Source organism: Podarcis muralis, chromosome 5, assembly GCF_964188315.1.
Source record: "Podarcis muralis chromosome 5, rPodMur119.hap1.1, whole genome shotgun sequence".
Taxonomy (NCBI): domain Eukaryota; kingdom Metazoa; phylum Chordata; class Lepidosauria; order Squamata; family Lacertidae; genus Podarcis; species Podarcis muralis.
This window is the reverse complement of record NC_135659.1, coordinates 94409071-94435198: the sequence shown is the minus strand read 5'-3', so window position 1 is coordinate 94435198 and position 26128 is coordinate 94409071. Positions and strand designations below refer to the sequence as shown.

At 47.9% G+C, this 26128-nt stretch overlaps 2 protein-coding genes across 2 annotated transcripts in view; both read left to right on the top strand.

Moving 5' to 3' along the window:
- LOC114599758 (peroxidasin homolog) overlaps nt 1-13297 on the top strand; it is a 66190-nt gene extending 52893 nt beyond the window's left edge. Inside the window, exons 18-23 of the mRNA XM_028735450.2 lie at nt 1575-1709; nt 2831-3039; nt 4557-4671; nt 5780-5873; nt 7398-7517; nt 8674-13297. Of these exons, the coding sequence (XP_028591283.2) occupies nt 1575-1709; nt 2831-3039; nt 4557-4671; nt 5780-5873; nt 7398-7496 (652 nt within the window). The 3' untranslated portion in view covers nt 7497-7517; nt 8674-13297. The remainder of the gene's footprint in view (nt 1-1574; nt 1710-2830; nt 3040-4556; nt 4672-5779; nt 5874-7397; nt 7518-8673) is intronic.
- Nucleotides 13298-14258: 961 nt separating this feature from the next.
- SRMS (src-related kinase lacking C-terminal regulatory tyrosine and N-terminal myristylation sites) overlaps nt 14259-26128 on the top strand; it is a 45136-nt gene continuing 33266 nt past the window's right edge. The window contains exon 1 of the mRNA XM_028735449.2: nt 14259-15575. Coding sequence (XP_028591282.2) covers nt 15220-15575 — 356 coding nt within the window. The 5' untranslated portion in view covers nt 14259-15219. The remainder of the gene's footprint in view (nt 15576-26128) is intronic.

The following is a 26128-nucleotide window of genomic DNA, read 5'->3' as shown; positions in this document are numbered from 1 at the left end:
CACTGCAAACCTATCCTGGTTTTATGCTGCTTTAAGAGTCAAATCAAGGGACGCGGGTGGCGCTATGGCCTAAACTACAGAGCCTAGGGCTTGCCGATCAGAAGGTCGGCGGTTCAAATCCCCGCGATGGGGTGAGTTCCCATTGGTCGGTCCCAGTTCCTGCCAACCTAGCAGTTTGAAAGCATGTCAAAGTGCAAGTAGATAAATAGATACCACTCCGGTGGGAAGGTAAATGGTGTTTCCGTGCTCTGCTCTGGTTTCACCAGAAGTGGCTTAGTCATGCTGGCCACATGACCCGGAAAAACTGTCTGCGGACAAACGTCGGCTCCCTCGGCCAGTAAAACGAGATGAGCGTCGCAAGCCCAGAGTCGTTCACGGCCATGACTTAACTGTCAGGGGTCCTTTACCTTTTTTAGAGTCAAATCAGATGTGACAGGAGAGACTGGTGATTAGATATCCTAACTTTTTATAACCTTTTTTTTTCTAGGAGGGAGACTATTTTTATCAGAGCATCTATGGCGGTGGAGGGGTCTATTTAATCCCCCCAACACACCATTTCCACATAGTGAGCAAGTACCTGTATGGACACTCCAGAGTTTCAGACTGTTCTTCTGGGACCCTATGCATGCGAAACAGATGCCCTATCACTGAGCCACAGTTGTTCCCAATTTGCATTAGAGAAAGAACATGGGGAAGGGCTGAATACCTCCTCCCCTGGCATTGCCCCTCTGATCAAACATGGGTCCCCACACACTGGCTTCAAAGCAGCAGCAGCAGCAACCACAACAATAAGGCCGAAAGATCTGAACACAGATCTGCCATGTCTGTAATGCCTCTGTTGGCCCTGACCTGTCATGTCTTCCCCCAAAGAACCCTGAGAACTGCCGTTTGGTGGGGGTACTTCAGATTCTCCACTAGACCCTTCAGATTCTCCTGGCCCTTCACAGAATTACGATCTCCCCTCAGGTCTTTTTAAGCCATACCGCAGATACCCTCCTAGGTCAGTATGGGGAAGGGACTGTGACCCTCCAAATGCTATTGAACTACAGCTCCCATCATTCCAGACATGGGCTGTGGTAGTTAGGGGCTGATGGGAGTTAGGTAAAGGGTAAAGGGACCCCTGACCATTAGGTCCAGTCGTGGATGACTCTGGGGTTGTGGTGCTCATCTCGCTTTATTGGCCGAGGGAGCCGGTGTACAGCTTCCGGGTCATGTGGCCAGCATGACTAAGCCGCTTCTGGCGAACCAGAGCAGCACACGGAAACGCCGTTTACCTTCCCGCCAGAGCGGTACCTATCTATCTACTTGCACTTTGACGTGCTTTCGAACTGCTAGGTTGGCAGGAGCAGGGACCGAGCAATGGGAGCTCACCCCGTCGCGGGGATTAGAACCACCGACCTGCTGATCAGCAAGTCCTAGGCTCTGTGGTTTAACCCACAGCGCTACCCGCATCCCAGCTGATGGGAGATGGGGTTCAGCAAAATCTGCAGGGCCACAACATTCTCTCTCTCACACACACACACCAGGCAAATGTTTGCTCCTCCATCTGATCTCTTTCCCCTCTCCCTCTGCAGTTTATACGGAATTACAAAGAACATTGACTTGTTTCCTGCCCTGATGGTAGAGGACCTTGTCCCGGGCACCAGAGTGGGGCCAACACTCATGTGCTTATTAGCGACTCAGTTTCGAAGACTCCGAGATGGAGACAGGTGAGCCAAGTCAAGTCCATTTGCCATTCCATCTGAGGGCGTTGTTCTTTTGATTTGGAGAACCCTCAGGGTTTAGACGTCTCCCCATTGGGTCCTTGGGGGCTTGCCTTTTGGGGGTTGGGTGAGGTTGCAGACGTGATCTACTCCTACAACAGCTGTTTCCTGCCAGCAGAGAGCAGCACCCAGTCACAGCCCTCAGTCGCCAGGGCTCAAAATGGGAGTGGCAACCAGTCCACCAGCACAAATCAACTGGATAGCTCGGTTGGTTCTAGCAAGGTGCTGATAATGCCAAGGTTGTAGGTTCAATTCCCCATATGGGGCAGCTGCATATTCATGCGTTAACAGGGGTTGGATGAGATGGTCCTCCGGGTCCCTTCCAACTCTGACTCCAAAGACCAGGTGCGCAGCCTAGGAATCATTCTGGACTCACAGCTGTCCATGGAGGTGCAGGTTAATTCTGTGTCCAGGGCAGCTATCTACCAGCTACATCTGGTACACAGGCTGGGAGCCTACCTGCCCGCAGAATGTCTCTCCAGAGTGGTGCATGCTCTGGTTATCTCCCGCTTGGACTACTGCAGTGCGCTTTACATGGGGCTACCTTTGAAGGTGACCCGGAAACTGCAATTAATCCAGAATGTGGCAGCCAGACTGGTGACTGGGAGCGGCCGCCAGGACCACATAACACCGGTGCCAAATCATAATACAATCATTAATACCAATCATTCAGATGCCAAATTATGCAATTTAGGTGGCACCCTGCGTGCTAGTATTGATGGTTTGATGATTTATTTTATTTCTGAGTTCCAAAATCTTATTAATTCCAATTACACTCCAGTCAAAATAACAATCCTTTATACAACAACTGCAATTTTAACGACTTCCACAAAGAAGTCACACTTCTTTGAAGCCTCACTCACTTCACAGAGTGTTTGTTGTGGGGGAGGAAGGGAAAGGAGATTGTTAGCCGTTTTGAGACTCCTTAGGGTAGTGATAAAGCAGGATATCAAATCCAAACTCTTCTTCTTCCTGAAGACCAAAGGCTCCCCACCTTGTCCTCGCATCCCTTGCTTGCTGTTTACAGGTCCATCGCTGATGCTCTTGCATGCAATTTCCCCCATCAGGTTTTGGTACGAGAACCCAGGTGTGCTCAGCCCTGCCCAGCTCACGCAGATAAGGCAGGTGTCTCTCGCCCGCATCATCTGCGACAACAGCGACCACATCAGGCAGCTGCAGAAGGATGTTTTCCGGGTCGCAGCCTACCCACAGGGCATGGTCAGCTGCGATGAGATCCCGGAAGTGGATCTGCGCCTCTGGCAGGACTGCTGTGAAGGTAACGTGATGAAGACGGGAGGGGGAATTGTGGGTTTTGTTTTTGTTTTGTTTTTTAAATAATTGTATTAATTTAAATTACACACCTATACAAAGAATTGACAATCTCATACTACAAAAAGAAAATTTAAGAAAAAACAATTAAGAAAAAATAAGAAAATACAGGAAAAAGAAAGAAGAAAAAGCAGATTTATGTTCATAAAAAAAGTAATTCTTCCTAATTAATACTTACATAAACACTTAAATAAAAAAGACTTCTGAAAAAACGAGTCTTCCAATCATTCGCATTGTACTGTTTATACTGTTGTTGTTTTTCCCTCACAGGGAAATATTCTTTAATATTGTTCCCATCTACTCCACAAACGGTATTTGTTGTGTTTATAAGTTCTGCTAATATGGTGTGGTTGGTAGAATATGATCTTATATAATCCTTAAATATTCTCCATTCTCCAAATAGTTTCTGGTTCAATACTCCTCCAACTCTTCCCGTCAGTTTTGCTAGTTGTAAATATTCTAGCATGAGTATCTGCCAATCTGAGATTGTCGGTATTGTTTTGTTTTTCCACTTCCTTGCCACAAGAATTCTTGCTGCTGTGGTCTTGAACAGTGGTCTTATGTCTTTTTTAATTTCTAATGGTAAAATGCCTACTGTTTTGAAAAGTTGAAATTGGAGAGATTTGCTTTCAAACGTGAAGTTAATCAGATTTCTCCTCGCGTCCCTAGTTGTGGCAAGTGCCACCTGCCTAAAGACTTATTTCTGTACACACAAACACACACATCTGCCGTACCTGGGTGTTTGTAAGCAAATTATTAGAGAGGTGTGTCTCCCCATAGGAACCGACCCAAAACCTGCAGTCATCATCTGAGGCCCTTCTTTGTGTGGCTCCTCCACAAGGGGTCAGGGGGGTGGCAACACAAAAACAGGGCCTTTTCTGTAGTGGCTCCCATTTGTGGAATGCTCTCTTCAGGCACAATCATTATACAACTTTAGGCTCCAGGTGAAAGCAGTCCTCTTCAACCCGGCCTTTGGCCTGCATCCTAGATCCTTTTAAGTGTGTTTGTGGGAGGAGCTGGGGTGAGTGAGGTTATTGGTGTGTTATGTTCTTGTTTTTATTATGTATTTTGTGTTATCTTGCATTTTTTGCTGTGAACCACCTTGAGATCTATAGATGGTTGTATACAAATGTAATAATTTTGCTGTTTCTGCGCATGCGCGTGACATTATTTTGAGCGTCTGCGCAAGCGTGAGCGGCGAAACCCGCAAGTCCCATGCTCCATTACTTCCGGGTCACGGAGGAGCGTAACCTGAAAATACTTAACATGAAGCTACTTCAACCCGAGTTATGACTCTATTTGCAAAAAGTTTATAAACGTCATTCAACAGAGATACGGGTCATAATTTTTTAGCTGCTCAGGCTCTTGGTCTTGTTTTGGAATCAGTTATATAAGCATTCTTCCAGTGTTTCTGAGCTTTTCAACCCCTGCTGCCTCAAACTCACCCCTTCCTCTTCCCCCCAGACTGCAGGACCCGGGGCCAGTTTAGGGCCCTCTCCCAGCAGTTCCGAAGCAAAAGATCTTCTGGCTTCAGCTACCCAGAAGAAAACCCTTCCAAGGCCAAGCCTGGGGATCTAAGGTAAGCTGCAGACTGGTCACTTTTTCTTCACAAATCATTTTTATTTGATTTTAGAAATATGGATTTATAGCCATACCAAATACACATCCATGTAGAGAGATTACTCTGAATCTCAGCAACCCCCCCCCCCAATTCTTTTCCCCCTAATTCATTATATATCATTTCCCAGAAACCCTTTATTACCATACATGACCACCATATATGATAAAAGGTACCTTTTTTTCTTTACATGTCCAGCAGGTGTTTGTACTTGTTTTATATATTTTTGCTAGTTTCAGGTAAAGGTAAAGGGACCCCTGACCATTAGGTCCAGTCCTGGCCGACTCTGGGGTTGCGGTGCTCATCTCGCTTTATTGGCCGAGGGAGCCGACATACAGCTTCCGGGTCATGTGGCCAGCACGACTAAGCCGCTTCTGGCGAAACCAGAGCAGCGCACAGAAACGCCGTTTACCTTCCCGCCGGAGCGGTACCTATTTATCTACTTGCACTTTGACGTGCTTTCGAACTGCTAGGTTGGCAGGAGCGGGGACCGAAGAACAGGAGCTCCCCCTGTCACGGGGATTCGAACCGCTGACCTTCTGATCGGCAGGTCCTAAGCTCAGTGGTTTAGACCACAGCGCCACCCGTGTCCCCCCCTTTTTGCTAGTTTACTAGGAGTTAAATACCAGCAGTACAACTTTTCTTTCAGCGTACAATATGTCACAAATTTAAAATCCGTTTTCCATAACTTTTCCCAATCTGAAATCTGAATATTATGCCCCAAATCCCTTTTTCTTGCTGCTGCCTAAAATGCCAAATTTGTGCCTGCTCTGATAACTCTGTGCCTGATTGTTTGGAAAGCATTTTCAAAGCAGGCAGGTGTTCAAGGATTTTGGACCTTGTATGTTGGACCCAACCAATACCTTATCGTGCTTCCTGGGACAATGGGCAGCAGGTTGAGGGATAGGCAAGGGAAGAGAAGACCGTTGAGGTTCAAAATTTGAAGAAGGCCGATTGCACATCCTACCCAACCTCAGCATCCCTTTGCCTTGCTCATAGCAGGAGAGAGCAGTCACCTGGACACGCCCCTCAAATGAAGCCACACCTCTTTTTCTACCTTTCCTTGCAGGCCGGAGGAACCTTCTCAGAACCCCCCTTCAGAGGAGGACCTTGAGGCATTAGTAAACGAACTGGAAAAAACCATCTCCTCTCTTCAGAGAAAGGTAGACTTTGGCTGCGTACCCACCAAACATTTAAAGTGCATTCTTTTCTTTGAGAGTATGGGGTGTTAGGGAAGGGGTGGTACCTGTTATGTACTGAGTTGAATAGGATCCAAAAGGCAGCAGTCTGATTGGTCCGAGAACAATAGGATTCAGAATGCAGCAGTCTGATTGGTCCTAGAACAATAGGATTCAGAATGCAGCAGTCTGATTGGTCCACAGGAGCCACCCAATCCAGCTCCAGGTGGAAGTGAATCCGCAACCTGATTGGCCTACAGGAGTATCCCAGAATTAGCCAATCACGTGGGGCCCATTGTGTAAGTAATGTATATAAAGCAGACATTCTGGGGGAACTTCCTTTCCTCCTCACCACAATGAGCTGAATAAAGAGCATGAAATCCACTCTCGACTCCGAGTATATTTCAGTATCTCTGGCGTGGGCATGCCATGCTCTTTCTGGGGCAGTTTGTCCACCTTTGGTCCTCACCCTGCACTCAGCTCTCCCATGTGGCTCCTGGAAGCTGTCAGCATGCAACGGCAGCCACATCGTGGAAACAGCTTTGACTGGCAGGCTAAACCAAGTGAAGGTAGTCAATGGGTCTCAAACCCTCAGTGAGTTAGGGACCTCCCCTGCATGCGAAGACAGGCTCCAGTGGATTGAGTGGACAAGACCGAGAGTGGGTCCAACGGTCAAGAAGTTGGTTTCTACCAGAGGGAAGTGAGGGGCAGATGGGCATCATCAACCTGGGAAGGTAGTCCATCTAGGTAGGTGAAATATACTCGGAGTCGAGAGTGGATCTCATGCTCTTTATTCAGCTCATAGTGGTGAGGAGGAATGGAAGTTCCCCCAGAATGTCTGCTTTATATACATTATTTACATAATAGACCCCATGTGATTGGCTAACTCCGGGATTCACCTGTAGGCCAATCAGGTTGCAGATTCACTTCCACCTGGAGCTGGATTGGGTAGCTCCTGTGGACCAATCAGACTGCTGCATTCTGGACCCTATTGTTCTAGGACCAATCGGACTGCTGCATTCTGAATCCTATTGTTCTAGGACCAATCAGACTGCTGCATTCTGAATCCTATTGTTCTAGGACCAATCGGACTGCTGCATTCTGAATCCTATTGTTCTAGGACCAATCAGACTGCTGCATTCTGAATCCTATTGTTCTAGGACCAATCAGACTGCTGCATTCTGAATCCTATTGTTCTAGGACCAATCAGACTGCTGCATTCTGAATCCTATTCAACTCAGTACATAACAGTAGGAGAAGGCAAATTCTGGTCCTAAACCTCCGCTGCCTGGTGGGAGATTTTTGGTTGGAGAAAAGGCTGAGGAGTAAACCCTACACAAATCCCTAAGGCAGTTGGATGGTGCCTTGCATGCCTCCTTCCAGCAACTCCTACAGCCAAGCTGGTGCCAAACGTAGACCAAGAATCTCTGGAGGGCCACAGATTGCACCCCTGTCTTTGAATGCAGTTGCTGATCCGTTAATGAACTCTCTTGTTTCCTCCGCTGTCAGGTTAACGGCTTGGAAAGTCAACTGAGACAGCATCAAAGAAGCACCACAGCCAGATATGGCTGGCAGCAGAAGAGTGGAGCCGCCTTGAGGAAAAGATGACCCACTCTGCACGGTGCTCATGTGAGAAGAAAATCCATGCTGAAAGTGTGTGTGTGTTGTGTGTGTGTTATGGGGCAGTTGCTGAAGGCAGCTGGAGTTTCAAGAGCACCTTCTGCGGTAGCAAACCTATGTTCTTGTGTGCTTGTCACCCCTTTCTGCCTTGCTTATGGGTTCTGGCATCTGACTGGCCACTGGAGAAGGAATGATGGCCTAGACAGGCATTTCATAGAATCCTAGAACTGTAGAGTTAGAAGGGACCCCAAGAGTCATCTAGTCCAACCCCCTGCAATGCAGGAATCTTTTGCCCAACTTGGGGGTCGAACCCACAACCCTGAGATTAAGAGCCTTATGCTCTACTGACTGAGCTATTTGGTCTGGTGCAGTAGGACGCTTCTCGGGCTCAGCCACCTTCCCGTGAAGTTTCAGCTTTTCTTAAATGGGGGGGGGGGGGATTTTTCCAGGGCTGCAAGCAAAAATCTCCAGGCAGAATTCTTCGCGGTTGATCAGTGAGATGTACCCCTGCCAATGGGCTTGGTATTTCTTGAAATACAATTACGTTTAATTAACATGATTTAATATTTTGGAGGGACACGGGTGGCGCTGTGGGTTAAACCACAGAGCCTAGAGCTTGTTGATCAGAAGGTTGGCGGTTCGAATCCCCGTGATGGGGTGAGCTCCCGTTGCTCGGTCCCTGCTCCTGCCAATGTAGCAGTTCAAAAGCACGTCAAAGTGCAAGTAGATAAATAGGTACCGCTCCGGCGGGAAGGTAAACGGCGTTTCTGTGCGCTGCTCTGGTTCGCCAGAAGTGGCTTAGTTATGCTGGCCACATGACACGGAAGCTGCACGTCGCCTCCCTCGGCCAATAAAGCGAGATGAGCACCACAACCCCAGAGTCGGTCACGACTGGACCTAATGGTCAGGGGTCCCTTTACCTTTACTAATATTTTGGAGCTCACCCAAATTAACTGCAGCATCATATTTAGGTGTCCTGTGGGTATCGCCAGGGCAAAAGCTTCTGGCTGTCAGCTTCAGCAGAGCGGGAACCTGTGCAAACGCAGGTTTTCCCAGCCTGCAAGGAACCAGCTCTTTGCTCCACAACCAGGACTTAATGTGCCACCTTGAAAAAACTCCCTGCCTTCAGTTTTAATGCACCTCTGCCCTGTTTTGTCTTCCTCAGGCTGTTTCGCGAACTGTCGTCAAGATGCACTAGCTGTCCCCCCCCCCCAAGAAAAGCCCATTTTCCTTCAACTGAGACCCTCCGTGTCAGCATCATTACGACCGCGGGTTCGTCGAAATCTGGTCATGCCTCTCCAGACTACTGCGCTTCTCTGAACCCCTCGCCCACTGCACTGATAAGCCACAGACTCCCCAGATCCCCATACTTCCCCCTGCCTCATCAAGGAATGACTTATTCTTGGCTTCTACACTGTCCAGATCAGTTTCCTCCTGGAATCTCCTAGGGCAACGCTTCCTCTCTTTAAAGCGCTTGGCTAAGAATGGTGAGCGCTGCTTTAGAATAAATCCCGTCACCCCCGGGGAAGCTCTCCTTCCCATTTTTTGCAAGCCATCCTGCCCGATTCAACCTTTCGCAGAGGCGCCGTCACAAAGCGCCGTCTTCAAAGACCCACCTGGGGCCCGAGCAAAGCCAACGTTTGCTGAGCACACGTGCTGGTGGCGGGGGAGAAATCCGAACCGCTGAGCAACTGATGAACCGAGAAGAGCTTTTGACAGCGGCATCCAACAAGAAGGGGCACGTCTGTCAGAAACGGCCCCATTGCCATGCCAGGTGCAAAGCCAGCCGTGTTGAAAAGCATAGCCCGGAAAAGGTGGGCTGAACTCTCCCTTAGGCTCCTTCTTCTCAACAATCGCTCCGAAGCTACGGGTGAAATTTTGAAAGAAACGCCCCAACCAGGTGGAAACCTGCTTGGAGACTTGAGCCAATGCTGAACATGCTTCTCCCTGGGCTACATTCCAACAGCTGCTTCTGCCCTTTTCGACAAAAGACACTTCCACCCAAAACTTCCTGGAGGCTTTTAGTCGGCTGGTGCATGGAAAGCACATTGCCAATGGTGTGGTGAGCAGGATTCTCATTAGCAAAACACCTCCGCAGACTGTTCTTTGATGCAGATCTGGTTTCCGTTCAGGTGCCCCGTAACCTGCCCAAACAATCTCAGGGCGCTTCCAGACTGTTGCTGTTTCATTCACAAACTGGCAAGTTCAGGTTGAGTAATCAAAGTTGATTGAGAGCTCTGGCGCAACATAGGAAGGTGCCGTAGACCATTGGTCCCTGTAGATCTGTGCTGACTGGCAGTGGCTCCCCAGTTTTCGGGTAGGAGTCTCTCTCAGCCCTGCCTGGAGATGTCCTTTCCAACTCTACAGTTCTATGATTCTATATACCGGAAGGCGAGGGATAACACTGGCTTTGCGTCGGCGCCATCTAACCTCCCCACAAGCAAACTGGAGCAAATGCGCATTAAGCAGCCAACATTGTCTCATCTCCCCAGAGTGAAAGAGCATTAAATAGCCAACATCAGACGGACAGGTGCCAACACACAACATCTGAGCTGTGGACACAGTTCTGTTCACTCTGCAAGCAGTGCGCTCCCGCCACTGGTTTGGGAAGCAGCGTGAACATGACACTGGCAGCAATCCCCTTCCGACATCCCTTAAGAAATACTGCATTTTGCTGACGTTAGGGTTGAGATATTTTGACGAGCAAAAAAGAGGATGCTAGGACCACCCTCGTTTTAAATACCCCTACTATAACAGAGCCTAGGGCTTGCTGATCAGAAGGTCGGTGGTTTGAATCCCTGCGACGGGGTGAGTTCCTGTTGCTCGGTCCCTGCTCCTGCCAACCTAGCAGTTCAAAAGCACGTCAAAGTGTAAGTAGATAAATAGGTACCACTCTGGCGGGAAGGTAAACAGCATTTCCGTGTGCTGCTCTGATTCACCAGAAGCGGCTTAGTCATGCTGGCCACATGACCCGGCAGCTCCCTCGGCCAATAAAGCAAGATGAGCGCCGCAACCCCAGAGTCGGCCATGACTGGACCTAATGGTCAGGGGTACCTTTACCTTTACTATATGTAGGCTATAGATGCTGTGATATATTGCTGAGGGGGGCAGGAGAAGGGAAGAGGAAAGCAAATCTTCAACCACCAGTTATGTCTATGTCTCATCCAGAAAGTATAGCCAGAGACATTTTCGCAAATTAAAAAAAAATCTACCTGGACAGAAATTTTGCCCCTGAAAAAGAGGATGTGTCCTGGAAAAAGAGGACACATGGCAACCCTAGACCCCCCCCCAACCACCTTTGATCCAAATTGAGATAAAGAAGCAACCCAGCTGCATTTAATCCCATAATGTGTACAGAGGCTTGGTCTAATCTCTCTGCAAACAAGTCAGGATGGATGCTCAATAAACTGGTCGCCTGGAAGAGCCCTCAGCCTGCCCTGGCCTGCTGCAGACGGGTGGTGATTAGGAAACCGGAGTCGAAAGCACATGGAAGCAGGGACCGATTTCCCCCTACCCCACCTGCTGCATCATTCCCCATCCTATAGGAACATGAGCAAGTTGCCTTCTTCCCTCTTAGCACCTGCAGCCAATGCGCAAACGTAGGGATTCCCTGGGTCAACATCCTAAGCCCATGCAGACGCTACAGAGTTAAACCACGAAGCTGTCATGGTTTTCCAGAAATAATCCTGGGCATTGCAGGTCTGCCTGGGAGCTAGGGCTCTCTAGGCACCATCTCAGCAATACTTTGGGTAGGCAAACTAAGGCCCAGGGGCCGGATCTGGCCCAATCTCCTTCTAAACCTGGCCTGCAGATGATCAGCGTGTTTTTACATGAGTAGAATGTGTGCTTTTAGTTAAAATGCATCTCTGAGTTATTTGTGGGGCATAGGAATTCATTCATTTCTTTTTTTCAAAATATAGTCCTGCCCCCCACAAGGTCTGAAGGACAGTGGACCGGCCCCCTGCTGAAAATGTTTGCTGTCCCCTGCTCTCCGCGGTGGCTGGGGAGAAGGCATAACTGTGGCATTGTGCCATGGAAGCTACCTAAGAGGCAGGATCTGCATCCTGCTAGGTGGCCCAGAGGCAAAACAGAGCCCCTGCCCGCAGCCATCCCTGGTTGGGCTCGAACCACCAACCTTCTGGTTAGCTACAATACACGCTAACCTAAGGTTACCAGACGTCCCTGTTTCCCAGGGACAGTCCCCGGATTTACAAATCAGTCCCCTGACAAAATCCTGCCGCTCCTATTGAAGTTGAAAAGTGTCCCCGGATTCACTGAAAAAAATCTGGTAAACTTACACTAACCCCTTGTGCCACTTTGCTGCTGAAGCTCCAACCAGTACGACATCTCCTCTGTATTTATTGCAACTGCGAGTTTACTCTGAAGCTTATCCTGGAAATACAAAACCAGGGTTTGACCTGGACTTGTGGTGCTCTGTCTATTTTGAGGTGCTATTTTTTAAAAAATGGTGCTATGCTCCATCCACTGTGTTAGTTTATGATGCTCCATGTAATTCTTGGGTTCAGGTTGACTTTGACTCTTCAGCTAAAAGGGATTGCAAGCAGTGGTGCTAAAAGCATTGAGCTTCTTGATTACTGATTTGTCCTTTCCTGGTTACCTTAACGTGTTCCTACTGTGTTCATTCCCCTACAATTCGAGACTTCTGAGAGGAACAAGGGAGGCGTTCGTGGTGAGTTCCGGCACCTCTTTTCCAAGAAAAATAGCCCTTGTGTTCAGTATTCCTCGATTCTTGCACATGGGCACAAATTCTGGCATTTCTGAGGCATAGCTGTCAACCGTCCCTTATTTGGTGGGAAAGTCCCTTATCCCAGTGCTGTGTCCCACTGCTGTCCCTTATTGATGATGTTAAAGGAAAAGGAAGCAGCTCCTCTCCCTCCCTCCCTGCCAGCCAGGGAAGAGGGAGGCTCCAAATGTGTTGCTTGGCTGTGTTGCTCACCCAATAAGGAGTCTAAGAACGACTGGGGGGGTGGAGCTTGCATGCCTTGTGCCGATCAAATCATCCGCGTTGCCTGGGGACTTGCCTTTGCTCAGCACTTCCCAGTGGAGAGGTGACGGTAGTTTTCCTTGCTGCATCCCCTTTCCTGGGTTGCTGCGCTGTGGGAACCACTGCTTGAGGCTTCGTTTGGCTGCTGGCTGGGCTTTCTGCCTTTGGCTCGGAGGGGCTCAGAAGTTGAACCTCCCTGTGCTCTTGAAAATCCCTTATTTTGGCTGCTGGTCCCTTATTTTCAAATCTGTAAGTTGATAGCTATGTTCTGAGGACACTGCCAGCAGGGGGTGGTAGGGAGGTGGATCCTATCCACAAATTCTAGTTTCTTCTGAGTGGCTGGATGGTGTCAAGAGGAACTGGGTGATCTTAGAACCACAGTCCATTTCCTGTTGCATCCCTGATACTGCTGCTTCTAGTATGCGATCACTTCCTGTCAGGGAGCAGGAAGAATAGGATTGTGCCAGGCAAAATACCAGGTGTACCTTCCTCCCAGGAGAGAGATGGCCCAAGCCGTGGAGATATCTCACTGCTCCACACATAATTATTTGTTAGATGCAACACGTGCATGGTTTTTTTTTGCTTGTGCCAAGGTTTCAAGCCGAGAAACCCGTAGGTGTAATTTGTTTAGCTTAGCAATGCAGCGCCTCTCTGATTCCGCCCTCCAGTTTCCTTCAGCCAGAAACCCAAAGTTGGACCGCGGGAAGGTGATCGACAAGAAAAGCTTTCAAAAAATTCTGGATTTCTACATTATTGGAAATAAAACTATATGTGGAGAAAAATAGATTTCTGTGTGTGGTGTCTCTGGGTGTGCTTCGAGCAAATTTCTCGCACTCTTCTCCTTAAAAGGAACTAATTTTTTTTTTAAAAAAAAATCCTTCCAGTAGCACCTTAGAGACCAACTAAGTTTGTTATTGGTATGAGCTTTTGTGTGCATGCTCAGTTCTATCTGAAGAAGTGTGCATGCACATGAAAGCTCATACCAATGACAAACTTAGTTGGTCTCTAAGGTGCTACTGGAAGGGATTTTTTAATTTTGTTTTGACTACGGCAGACCAACACAGCTACCTACCTGTAACTTAAAAGGATCCGCTACAGTTTTACAGAGCAAAGCTGTGAAATGCATGCTCAGCTAGCTAGGTGGTTTACGCACACACACACTCCTCAGATTATAAACAGACGTCAAACAAGAGCCATGGGCAAGGTCTGCAAAAACTCTCTCCCACTATGAAATCGTGTTCTCTAATAGGTGAACATCGGAACATAAGACGAGCCTTACTGAATCGTGCCTTTGGCCCATCTAGTCCAGGATCCTGTTCTCACAATGACCAACAAGCAAGCAGGATTTGACCATAAGAACCTCCTGGAACCTCTGAGCATGGTGGCAGGAGCATAGACCAATTGCCCTCCATGAATTTGTCCAGTCTTCTTTTAAAGCCAATCAAGTGGCAGTGAGTTCCATAGTTTTAACTATGCCCCATGTAAAGAAGTTCTTTCTTTTATCCATCCTGATATTTTGGGTGATATCAGGGGGTAGTTAGAAACCACAGTCAACAGAAATGGACCATTGGCAGTAGCACCATGGTTCATTTTTGTTGGCTTGGGCCAGGCTTCCTCAACCTCAGCCCTCCAGATGTTGTTGGCCTACAATTCCCATGATCCCTAGCTAGCAGGACCAGTGGTCAGGGGTGATGGGAATTGTAGTCTCGTAGAAAGCCCCTGTGGCACAATTGCTTCTGAGTGGGCATCTATAGGGTGGCACTATCAGCTTATTAGGGAGTAAATCCCATTGAACGCAATGTAACTTCTGCGTAATGGAAAGCTCACATGACATTTGGAAGTGTGACCTAAGTACACAGTGGGGGGCGGAAATGCATATTGCTCAGATCTTATATGTTCCAATGTGTGTACGCTCACACTGCATCATGGGCTTTACAGTCTCCCACGGACTCCGAAGCCCATGATGCAGTGTGACAGGAGCCAAAGCACGCAGGCGTAAAAGCATCTAGAATTTGTATAACAGAATATTCTGCACACTTCATCCATGGCCCTGCTCATAGTTCTTTTGAGATGCTGTCCATTTGTGCACAGGTACGCACACCTGGAGACTATGTTTAGGGCGTGTAGTATAAAACTATCACACTGACAAAAATTAGAGCGGACGGGATGTATGATAACACTTAAGATACTGTTTATGTCTCTTCTGGCCAAGCTTCTTAGAATTTGCAGAATTCGAGTTTGCCCTCGATTTCTGCTTTGAAAATGAGGCAGCTGGCGCCATGCCAAAGAGAAGTGAATTTAAACACACTCTGCGCAACACCGTGGAAATGAGTGCTAATTTGAGTGGCGCTCAGAGCATGAGCAGAGCCGGTAATTAAGTGAGTTCCAGCTGCAACTGCCCTCAGCGGATGTGCTGGCAGGCCTGAACCCATGACTTGGGCTTGCAGTGAACAAGTTACACCAGATTCTCAGGTCTCACTTTTGGGCGTTCCCGGGAGCCTAGAAGCACATTCAGATGTTCCAGCGCCAAGCCGGCATCTCATATTGCTTCTTATCGGTTTGGGGAGCGGGGGAGCTCACGGCGTCCCTGGATACAGGCAGCTGATGAAGAAGAGGGCAGCGATGAAGGCTGTGTCACCTTTGAGAAGCCCTTTGGAATAGCAAAGCTAAACCCTCCTTGATAAATTCTGCAGAAAAAGGAAGGGGATGGACCAGTTCCTCAGGAAACACTTTGCTTTCCTCACTACCTTCTGGAACAAATTTTTGCCCCACAGGGTTTCCAACAGCTGTCCTTTGGAGTTCTGGGAGCCGGTTGACGGATCCCTACACCCCACACTGGATCCCGACCCCGAAGAACCCGCTTTCTCCCTCTTTGGGGTGCTCTACGACTTCACAGCCAGGAGTGCAGATGAGCTGAGCGTCAACAGAGGAGAGAAGCTTTGCGTCCTCAAAGAAGAGGGAGGGTATGTCTTAGCAAGGCGGCTCTCGGGGGACCCAGTAATGGGCTACGTGCCGGCCAACTACATCAGCAAGCTCAGCCAGGAACCGTCTGCGCAGCAGCCGTGAGTATCCGAGTCTTTTGCGGGTTGCCAGCTATCGCCCCAGCACCGTTCAGATGTTTCCGAAAGCTTCCAGGATGATGTGGGTTCTGTGCAACGTGGTTTGGGGGAGTGTGGGCTTTTGGGGGGGGTGAGGAAGAAGCAACAAGAACAGGAGAAAGTGTCTTACCCAAACATCTCCAGAAGGGAACCTTCCCTAGTATAAATAGCACAGTGGGTCAGTGCATCTGGCTGTTAACCCGAAGGTTGGTGGTTCGAGCCCACCCAAGAGCGGCAGTGGGCAGGATTGAGGTTGAATCCTGACAAGACAGAAGTACTGTTTTGGGGGGACAGGGGGCGGGCTGGTGTGGTGGACTCCCTGGTCCTAAATGGGGTCACTGTGCCCCTGAAGACCAGGTGCACAACCTGGGAGTCATTTTGGATGATGCAGGTGCAGGTCAATTCTGTGTCCAGGGTAGCTGTCTACCAGCTCCATCAGGTACACCGGCTGAGACCCTATCTGCCCGCGAACTGTCTCACCAGAGTGGTGCATGCTCTAGTTATCTCCCACTTGGACTACTGCAATGCGCTGTACGTGGGGCTACCTTTGAAGGTGACCCGGAAACTGCAATTAATCCAGAATGTGGCAGCCAGACTGGTGCCTGGGGCGGCCGCCGAGACCACACAACACCGGTCTTGAAAGACCTACACTGGCTCCCAGTACGTTTCCGAGCACAATTCAAAGTGTTGGTGCTGACCTTGAAAGCCCTAAACGGCCTCGGCCCAGTATACCTGAAGGAGCGTCTCCACCCCCATCGTTCTGCCCGGACGCTTAGGTCCAACTCCGAGGGCCTTCTGGCGGTTCCCTCATTGTGAAAAGCAAAGCTACAAGGAACCAGGCAGAGGGCCTTCTCGGTAGTGGTGCCCACCCTGTGGAACACCCTCCCTTCAGATGTGAAGGAAATAAGCAGCTATCCTATCTTTAAAAGACATCTGAAGGCAGCCCTGTTCAGGGAAGTTTTTAATGCATGACATATTAGTGTATTTTTGGTCTTTGTGGAAGCTGCCCAGAGTGGCTGGGGAAACCCAGCCAGATGGGCGGGGTACAAATAATAACTTATTATTATTATTATTATTATTATTATTATTATTATTATTATTTCTATTATTATCATTATCATTATTATTCCTGCATTGCGGGAATGGGCTACATGACACAGCTCTATGTGTGATTCTAAGATTTTGTGAGCTGTTGGGTGTGAAAAGAGTTAACAGATCAAGCAACATTTCTAAGAATTTGCCACTTTCCCCCTAAAATAAATAATGTAGCTATGTATACTAGTTTTGCTGATTTGCATCTGTGTGTTCTTAATTCTTTTGTGCACATCACTTTGATATTTAAAAAGCTGTTTTTTATTCTTTTTCAATTTAAAGATCAGGAATAGATCTATACCAACCAAATTTAATCAACACATCACGGTCGACATGTGTCTAATGTGGAAGACAGACAGGAGACCCTCTTTTCATTCTTGATTGAAGGGTCGGCCTCAAAGCATCTTGGTTATGATTGGTCTGATTTCTAAATAATAACTATGGCTAGCCAAATGACTACCAAAGGATGGGGATATGTCTAGGGAAAGAATTGCTTACTGGTTGTTGGTCCCCTTTGTGTGTCCACATTCAGTCTCATCTCTTCGCTTCGCAGTCTGCCAAATAGGAAAATGTTTGCCCCTAGCGTGAGGTGGCTTGGTTGCTGCTTACGCAAATAGGTCTGAGATGAGAGGGGGGACTGGCCGGTGCTGCTGTCACAAAGCCACCAATTTCCTCATAAACCAGAGGAAGCCAGTGCTATTCTCCAATGCAGTTCCTAGGCAGAAGGAAGTTCGGGAAGCGAAGGCAGATGGACTTGTCGGACCCTATTTAGACATGACTTTCTGTTACCTCACGTCTTCTGAGGCTGGGACATTTACGTAAGCCACAGTGAAACCCAGGTTCAAATAACGCTCCATCTCTCCTTTTTTTAAATTGACATTTGTATTAAATTTCAGAGATTTTAACAAATTAACTTCAACTTTCAAACATATTTCTCTTAACGGTTTGACTTTCCACCCTTACCTCCATGATGTTTCTATTCACACCCTTTTCCCTGCTGCATTATGCACCATATTTATATCTCATACTTATTTCCTTTCTTACAATTGCTGTCAGTTGCCTTCCACTACTTAAATTTCAACTTAATCTGGCTATAATACTCCCTCAGATAACCCAAAGGGGGTCTCCACTCTTGAATAAAAAGTTCATAATTTTGATCTCTTACCCTTGCTGTCAATTTCATCATTTCTCCATTAGTTTTAAGAGCCATTCTTCCATTTTCTGTTGTTGTTGCGCACATAAATAGTTTAATCATCCTCTTTGTGGGACACCTGCCCCTATTACCACTAGAAGGAAAGCTTCACGTTTTTGGGTAGCAACCAATTTTAACATTTTCTTCATTTCATTGCGTGCCATTTTCCCCAAACCCTTCACTTTTCCACACATCCACCACATATTTTAAAAAAGACCCTTAGGTATGTTTACATTTCCAACATTTACCGAACATGGTTTTATAGATCTTGGCATTTTATGTGGCGTTAAGTACCACCTGCATATCATTTTCATATTGTTTTAACATGTAGCAGGCAGTCAATAATGCTCCATCACTGAGCCTAACACCAGAAGGGTTCGGAAGCCGCGCCGTCGATCCCGCACACATACTAGAAAGTGCTGTGCAAATTATCCCGTAGATCAAAGCTGTGTTGTTGTGGCTCCTAGATTTGACACACCTGTTTCCAGTCCTGCCTTTCCTCTCACCCGGCAGGTGAAATTAGGGCTTTTGTGCAGAGGGACAGAATTTGGGTTCCAGGGTTGGTGGGCTGGTGGGTCGCTAGATGAATCCAACAGGACACGGCAAGAACTCATCCTGGCTCATAGGTGGCATTTGCCAGAGAGACCATCCCTAGAACCTTTGAGCCCCTTGGGTTGTGACAGGGCCCGTGGAAAGTAATCACCAAGGACACAGTGCCCCTGAGCATGTGCAGTGTGCTTTTCTCTTGTCGCTCAGTAAACTAAGGTTGCCAGATTTTTTAAGAGAAAAAAAGTTATTTTTTAAAAAATCAAGAAGTAATATCTTCTCTTCTGTGGTCTCCTCTGTTGCGCAGCCTTAATCTGGGCACCGGCCTGCTCTCTTGGAGCACTAGCCGCTATGGAGTGGGCTCGGCCACATGTCCTTGCCCTCCCGCTGCTCTCCTGCCTCTCCTTTTCAGCGGCAGCGGCACAGCAAGTTCAGGGCTCCCCTCTTTTTTCTCCTTCCTCTTTCTCTCTCTTCCTTCTCTGCTCCTCCTTCTCCCTGCGTCGGCTCTGGGGTTTTCCTGGCCCCGGAGCACCGCTGGGCAGTCGGCTGGGTGCCAGGTGCTCTTGCTCCCAGCTCAGTTTGGGTTATGGGGGGTCAGTGGTTCCCCCAGTTGACGCACCGGGCGTCCCCAGTTCCCCCTCGGCAGTGGCGGCAGCAGTCTCAGCAGCCCAGAGCCAGCCTGGTAGCGCAGTTGGCTCTGGCTGGCTTCAGGAGCTGCTTGCTGCCGTGGCAGCCACCATTTTGCCTTGCCAGAAGTCCCCATATGATGTGTCTTGTGCCGTTGAACCGATCACACAACATTCATTCCCTCCTAATAAATCTTGAAATATAAATCCGGGGACATTCCGGGGACATATTTTGTCCAGGGACAGATTTGTAAATCCGGGGACTGTCCCCGGGAAACGGGGACGTCTGGTAACCATAGAGTAAACACACTGGTGTTGAAGAGTTAGGTCAGAGGGTGTCACATTCTGAGCCAACAGCACATGGAAACTGCTCTGAGCATGCACAGATCGCCTGACTAGAGAATTGTGTGTCGGGAGCAACTCAGCCCCCCATTTTTGGCATGTTCCCATTGAGGGGGACACAGGGGGCGAAAGGCAGTGCTGCCTTGTTCCTGAGTCCTGGCCCCTCTCCCCCCAGCAGCACTCCGTGTGGGGTGGAGGGAAGGAGACCACAGGTCAAAGCCAGTGTGGTGCAGTGGTTAGAGCGTCGGACTAAGACCTGGGTTCAAATCCCCACTTGGTCATACAGCTCACTGGGTGACCTTGGGCCAGTCATTGCCTCTCAACCTACCTCCCAGGGTCGTTGTGAGGATAAAATGGGCAGGACAAGAAGCTGGTCCTGAGTTGCATATCGACTTATATACCAACAACTGGTATATAAATTACAACTAATCCAGAATGTGGCAGCTAGACTGGTGACTGGGAGCAGCCGCCGAGACCACATAACACCGGTCTTGAAAGACCTACACTGGCTCCCAGTATGTTTCCGAGCACAATTCAAAATATTGGTGCTGACCTTTAAAGCCCTAAATAGCCTCGGTCCAGTATACCTGAAGGAGCATCTCCACCTCCATCGTTCTGCCCGGACACTGAGGTCCAGCGCCGAGGGCCTTCTGGCGGTTCCCTCGCTGTGAGCAGCCAAGTTACAGGGAACCAGGCAGAGGGCCTTCTCGGTAGTGGCACCCGCCCTGTGGAACACCCTCCCATCAGATGTCAAAGAGAAAAATAATTACCAGACTTTTAGAAGACATCTGAAGGCAGCCCTGTTTAGGGAAGCTTTTAATGTTTAATAGGTTATTGTGTTTTAGTGTTTTGTTGGAAGCCGCCCAGAGTGGCTAGGGAAACCCAGCCAGGTGGGCAGGGTATAAATAATAAATTATTATTATTATTATTATTATTATTATTATTATTATTATTATTACTGTAAGAAGAGCCAAAATGGGCCAGTGGTCTGACTCTGCATAAGGGAGTTTAAGATGTTCTTAGCTTGGCCTGAGCCAAATGCAATTCCCTCAGCAAAGTTGTTACATGACAGCAGTGGTCTCTCCTCCACATAGCGACGTAGATGCTGCCTGCCCGTCCCCCCAAATCAAGTAAATAAATAAAAATACTTAACTCTCTGACCATTGCAGATAACATACATCCCGGCTAGGCCCATACCCCAATATGTTGAGCCTCAAAACCGGGACGCAAGTTTTCCTGGCCTTGCACAAGTCACATGGTCAGATTTGGGGGGTTTTTTGGGGGGGGGGATCTCAGCCCGAAATCATGGCTCCCACAATGGCCGCCATGCTCTTGCCGGAAAGAAACAGGATGTCCCATTTTTTCCAGGGCACTTGCGGGGCATTTAGTGCATGAACCGCTGTGTTATCCCTGTCCACGAATTGTCATGGCTGGTGTGGCAGCCAGAATAGGTCGAAGCGAGCCACTGAGGTCCCCCAGGCCTCTAGTGACAAAGACAGATTTAAAACTAACCCCCAGGCTACAAACCTGTGCCTTCAGAGGGAATTCAACCCCATCCAGAACTGGCAACTGATCTGCCTCCTAGACTTGCCCACAGGGCTTGTGTCTTGCCAGGACTCTGCCTCAGTTTGTTGGCTCTCATCCATCCCATTGCTATTTCCAGCAACGGGTTCATAAGCTGCTCTGATGCAGAGAAACAGAGCTCCGTGTCCTCAGCACATGGACCCTCGTGGACACGGGTGGCACTTTGGCCTAAACCACGGAGCCTCTTGGGCTTGCCGATCACAAGGTCAGCAGTCCGAATCCCCGCAATGGAGTGAGCTCCCGTTGCTCTGTCCCAGCTCCTGCCAACCTAGCAGTTTGAAAGCACACCAGTGCAAGTAGATAAATAGGTACCACTGCGGTGGGAAGGTAAGCGGCATTTCCGTGCGCTCTGGTTTCTGTCAAGGTGTTCTGTTGCACCAGAAGCAGATTAGTCCTGCTGGCCACATGACCCAGAAAGCTGTCTGTGGACAAACGCCGACTCCCTCGGCCTGAAAACAAGATAAGCGCTGCAACCCCACAGTCGCCTTTGACTGGACTTAACTGTCCAGGGGTCCTTTACCTTCCAACTCTACAATTCCACGAGTCTATGATTTCTTAGGCTGCAGTACTACACACAGATATGAGAAGCAAGTCTCACTGACCTCAATAGAGGTTATTTCTGAGTAAGGATGTAAGGCAGGGCTTAGTGAACTGTGGCTCTCCAGATGTTGGTAGACTACAAGAACCATCATCCCTGATAATTGGGCATGCTGGTTGCAACCTGATGGGAGTTGGAGTCCAAAAACATCTGGGTAGCCAGGTGTACAGGATCGTATGGTGCATCTCATTCCCAAAGCTATTGGTAGCTTATTATAACAAAAGCAAATTGACAGTGAAATCCTATAGTGGCTCAGTCAGTAGAGCATTAGACTGCTGATCTCGGGGTTGTGGGTTCGAGCCCCACGTGGGGCAAAAGATGCCTGCATTGCAGGCGATTGGACTCATGTGGTCTCTTCCAACTCTACAACTCTATGATTCTATGATCTCATATTGGAAGGAAGTTGCACTGAGTTCGATGCGGCTTATTTCCAGGAAGATGCTTTCGGGACTGCAATTTTTGGCAGCAATCCTAAACTAGGGACGAGAGTAAGTCCCAATGAGCAGGGTGGGATTCATTTCCAAGTGTCTTTTTGCTACTTCTTTGCTTTAAAATAGTTACACATTGTCTTCTGGGAATGATTCCAAGTCAGTTTAAATAAATAGAAAAAGCAATAAATCCAAACAAAGCAAATCACAGATAAAAATGCCATTTGAGGTTGCAATTTTGCAGTCCCTGGAAGCATGCCACAGCGGGGGGAAAGGGACATAGGATTCTTTGGATCTCCCTCTCTGAGACAGGAGGGACAGATCTGTCTTCCGAGAGAGAGATCTGACCTCATACGCCTCCTCCGTGAAGCTGCAGAAAGGTCTGCAGCTGGTGCCCTCATGACATCAGAGAGGACAAAAAGGAAGCGGGGTGGAGGGCATTGTGCCAAGAGTGCTCTGGGAGGGCCAAATCACATTTGTGATTTCAAACACCGCAAGGCTGTGTTTACAAGTCTCATTTTTACAATGCTGTACACACCAAAGGGATGTCTTCACCTGATGTGCATTACCTGATTTGTCTTCCTGGGGCCTGCAACACACACTGCATTCCATGAATCTGACATGTGCGCATGCGCTTCTATCCACACATGTGCAGCGGCTATCTCGAGTGCACATTCCTCAGCCTAATTGCATCTTACATCTTCAAATTAGATGGAAGCTGGTGCTGTGGGTTAAACCACAGAGCCTAGGACTTGACGATCAGAAGGTCGGTGGTTCGAATCCCCACGACGGGGTGAGCTCCCGTTGTTCGGTCCCTGCTCCTCCCAACCTAGCAGTTTGAAAGCACGTCAAAGTGCAAGTAGATAAATAGCTACCGCTCCGGCGGGAAGGTAAACGGCATTTCCGTGCGCTGCTCTGGTTTGCCAGAAGCGGCTCAGTCATGCTGGCCACATGACCCGGAAGCTGTACACCAGCTCCCTCGGCCAGTAAAGCAAGATGAGTCTGCCACAACTGGGCCTAATGGTCAGGGGTCCCTTTACCTTTACCTAGTTTGAAGGAAAGCCCATCAAACAGCAGCATTTATTGAGACGCTACAGGAGATGCATGGATTGTGGACTTGGCTTCCAACACTATTAATAATAATAATAATAATAATAATAATAATAATAATAATAATACGGTAATACACCGCCCTATACCCCCAGGTCTCACTGGCAGTGAGAGCGCACTGAAGCCAGAGTAAACAGCACATAGCCCATGCTCTTCACTTCCTCAGGCACGCTCCTGGGACACGGATCAAACTGCACCATTCTTACAGCTGGTGTGGTTTATTTTGGGAGGGGAACCATTTTAGAGGGGGGGAGTGTTGATATTTTCACCCCATCCCATTGCAAGAATCTCCTGATCTTCTACTCTTCCGCTCCTGACTGACTGCCTGACTCTGTGTGTGGAGAGAGTCTTATCTATGTAGAGACTAGATGTCTGAGTGGGAGCTGCAACACTCCTGCAAGCCAGTAGTTCTTTAGTTTGTAGTTGCTATTAGAAATAAAAGAAGTTATGCTTCACAGCTTTCTTCCGCATTTTTCATACTCTGCTGAGTCTGGTGCTCACAATGCAGTTATGAGTCCAGTGCACTGAGACCTGTTTTCCAGGATTGGAAGGTCTCTGAAAGTGATCCAGTCGCCTAGCCCAGTCGGGGCAGAACCAGTTATTGAGCCCAGTCGCTGACATCGGTTGAAAGGCGTACTGACAGGGAGAAAAAGAAAGAAAAGCACAGCACAGCACACATTTTGTTCTGCTGACACTTGCAGAACATAGGAAAAGGCACTTTGGTTCTCATTCCCTTCCTCTCGCTTTTGGGTTGCTCTGCAAAAGTCAGAGGGAGGCATTCAGCTAATCTTTACTCATGTTGTTGTTTAGTCGTTTAGTCGTGTCCGACTCTTCATGACCCCATGGACCAGAGCACACCAGGCACTTCTGTCTTCCACAGCCTCCCGCAGTTTGGTCAAACTCATGCTGGTAGCTTCGAGAACACTGTCCAACCATCTCGCCCTCTGTCGTCCCCTTCTCCTTGTGCCCTCCATCTTTCCCAACATCAGGGTCTTTTCCAAGGAGTCTTCTCTTCTCCTGAGGTGGCCAAAGGATTGGAGCCTCAGCTTCAGGATCAATCCTTCCAGTGAGCACTCAGGGCTGATTTCCTTAAGAATGTAGAGGTTTGATCTTCTTGCAGTCCATGGGACTCTCAAGAGTCTCCTCCAGCACCAGAATTCAAATCTTTACTCATAGCAGACCCGTGTAAAAGTAATCATGGAATCATAGAATCGTAGATTTGGCTGGGACATCGAGGGTCCCCTTGCAATTCAGGAATCTCAGCTAAATCATCCATGACAGATGGCCACCCAACCTCTGCTTTAAAATCTCCAAGGTATGAGACCCAACGTTGATTATTAGCCCTTGATTTTAAATGGGTCAAGTCTGAGTAAAAAGTAGTTGCATACCACCCAGGGAGTTTAAAACATTTCAGATAGTGATTATGTGTTTCAAAGTCTACATGAACACAACAATAAAATGTTTAGCACTAACAGGCAGACCTCCCTAGGTCTGCAGCTGGGGCAGTACTGCCAGAAGGGAGTAAACAAACAGGCATTGGATTATGCTGTAAAATATAGTAAAAACACACATATTAAAAAGGAGAATCACCAAACTGGCCAGCAGCTCTAAAAGCCAGACAAAATAAACATCGCTTGCGAAATTGAGTAAATTGCCTACTTATAATCAACCCTCTGTTGCAACTTACTCAAAACGTTTTCATGAGTTCCATTAGTTTTAATGGACTGGCAGCAAATGTTCCCTGGATTGCACCTCAAAACCTGCTGAATTTTCAAAGTCTGAAATAGAATCATGGGATTGTAGAGTTGGAAGGGACCGCGAGGGTCATCTAGTCCAACCCCCTGAAATGCAGGAAACTCAGCTAAAAAAAATTATGAGAGGAGCACTTGCGTGTGAAAATTCAACTGTAATTTCTCCAGCTCCCTTCTCCGTTAATTTCTGCTCTGGTTTGATGAGAACATCACGACAAAAATCAGAATACAGTGGTACCTCGGGTTAAGTACTTAATTCGTTCCGGAGGTCTGTTCTTAACCTGAAGCACCACTTTAGCTAATGGGGCCTCCCGCTGCTGCCGCGCTGCTGGAGCACGATTTCTGTTCTCATCCTGAAGCAAAGTTCTTAACCCAAGGTAATATTTCTGGGTTAGCGGAGTCTGTAACCTGGAGCGTATGTAACCTGGAGCGTATGTAACCCGAGGCACCACTGTATAGAGAGCAGTGGTTATTCAGTCTCAACTTGAACCTTTTTCTTTTTATTTGCTAAAATGTGTCCAGTGAAGCCTATGGACAAGCACATACACACATCAAAAGTTGCTGTCACAAACAAAACGAACAACTGCCCCCATCAAACTCAAACATGAAAGCTTGGCATGCATTCAGAAGCTAGCATCTGGTGTCCACATTTGGAATCTTAAAAATTCAGAATTTGGAACCGGAGGTGTAGAAAGGCACCACGCTGCTTCAAAACAGGAGGACCTGGGTGGCTACGGTTCCCACAAACACAAGAGAATTTATGGGGTGAGAAGTGGCCTCCCAAAAGTAATTTCACAGCTAATAACTTCTCTTTACATGCGAGTCCCTTCCCTCTTGCTAATTATAGGTTTTGACAGGGAAGGAGGAAATGTATACAGTATAAACAAACAAAAAATATGCTAAGTGATCACATTTCCATTTTCAATCCAAACCCACTCAGGGCCACAAGTTCAGTGGCTTGTCTTTTTTTTAATAATATTTTTTATTAATTTTAACATATAAATTATGAAATGTACCACAAAACTTATCACTTATACAATCTTTTTGGACTTCCATCAGCACCTCTGATGATCCACCGTTTTAACCACTTCTTATGCATTTATTAACTTTATATTGCTTTTACATCTCTTAACAAATCATCCTCCCCCTTGTCCATTTTTACAATACTTCTAATAATACTCCTCACAAAACTTCTTGCAACCCTACAAACGCTGTCTGTTCTTCACAATTACTTTTCAAATAGTCCGT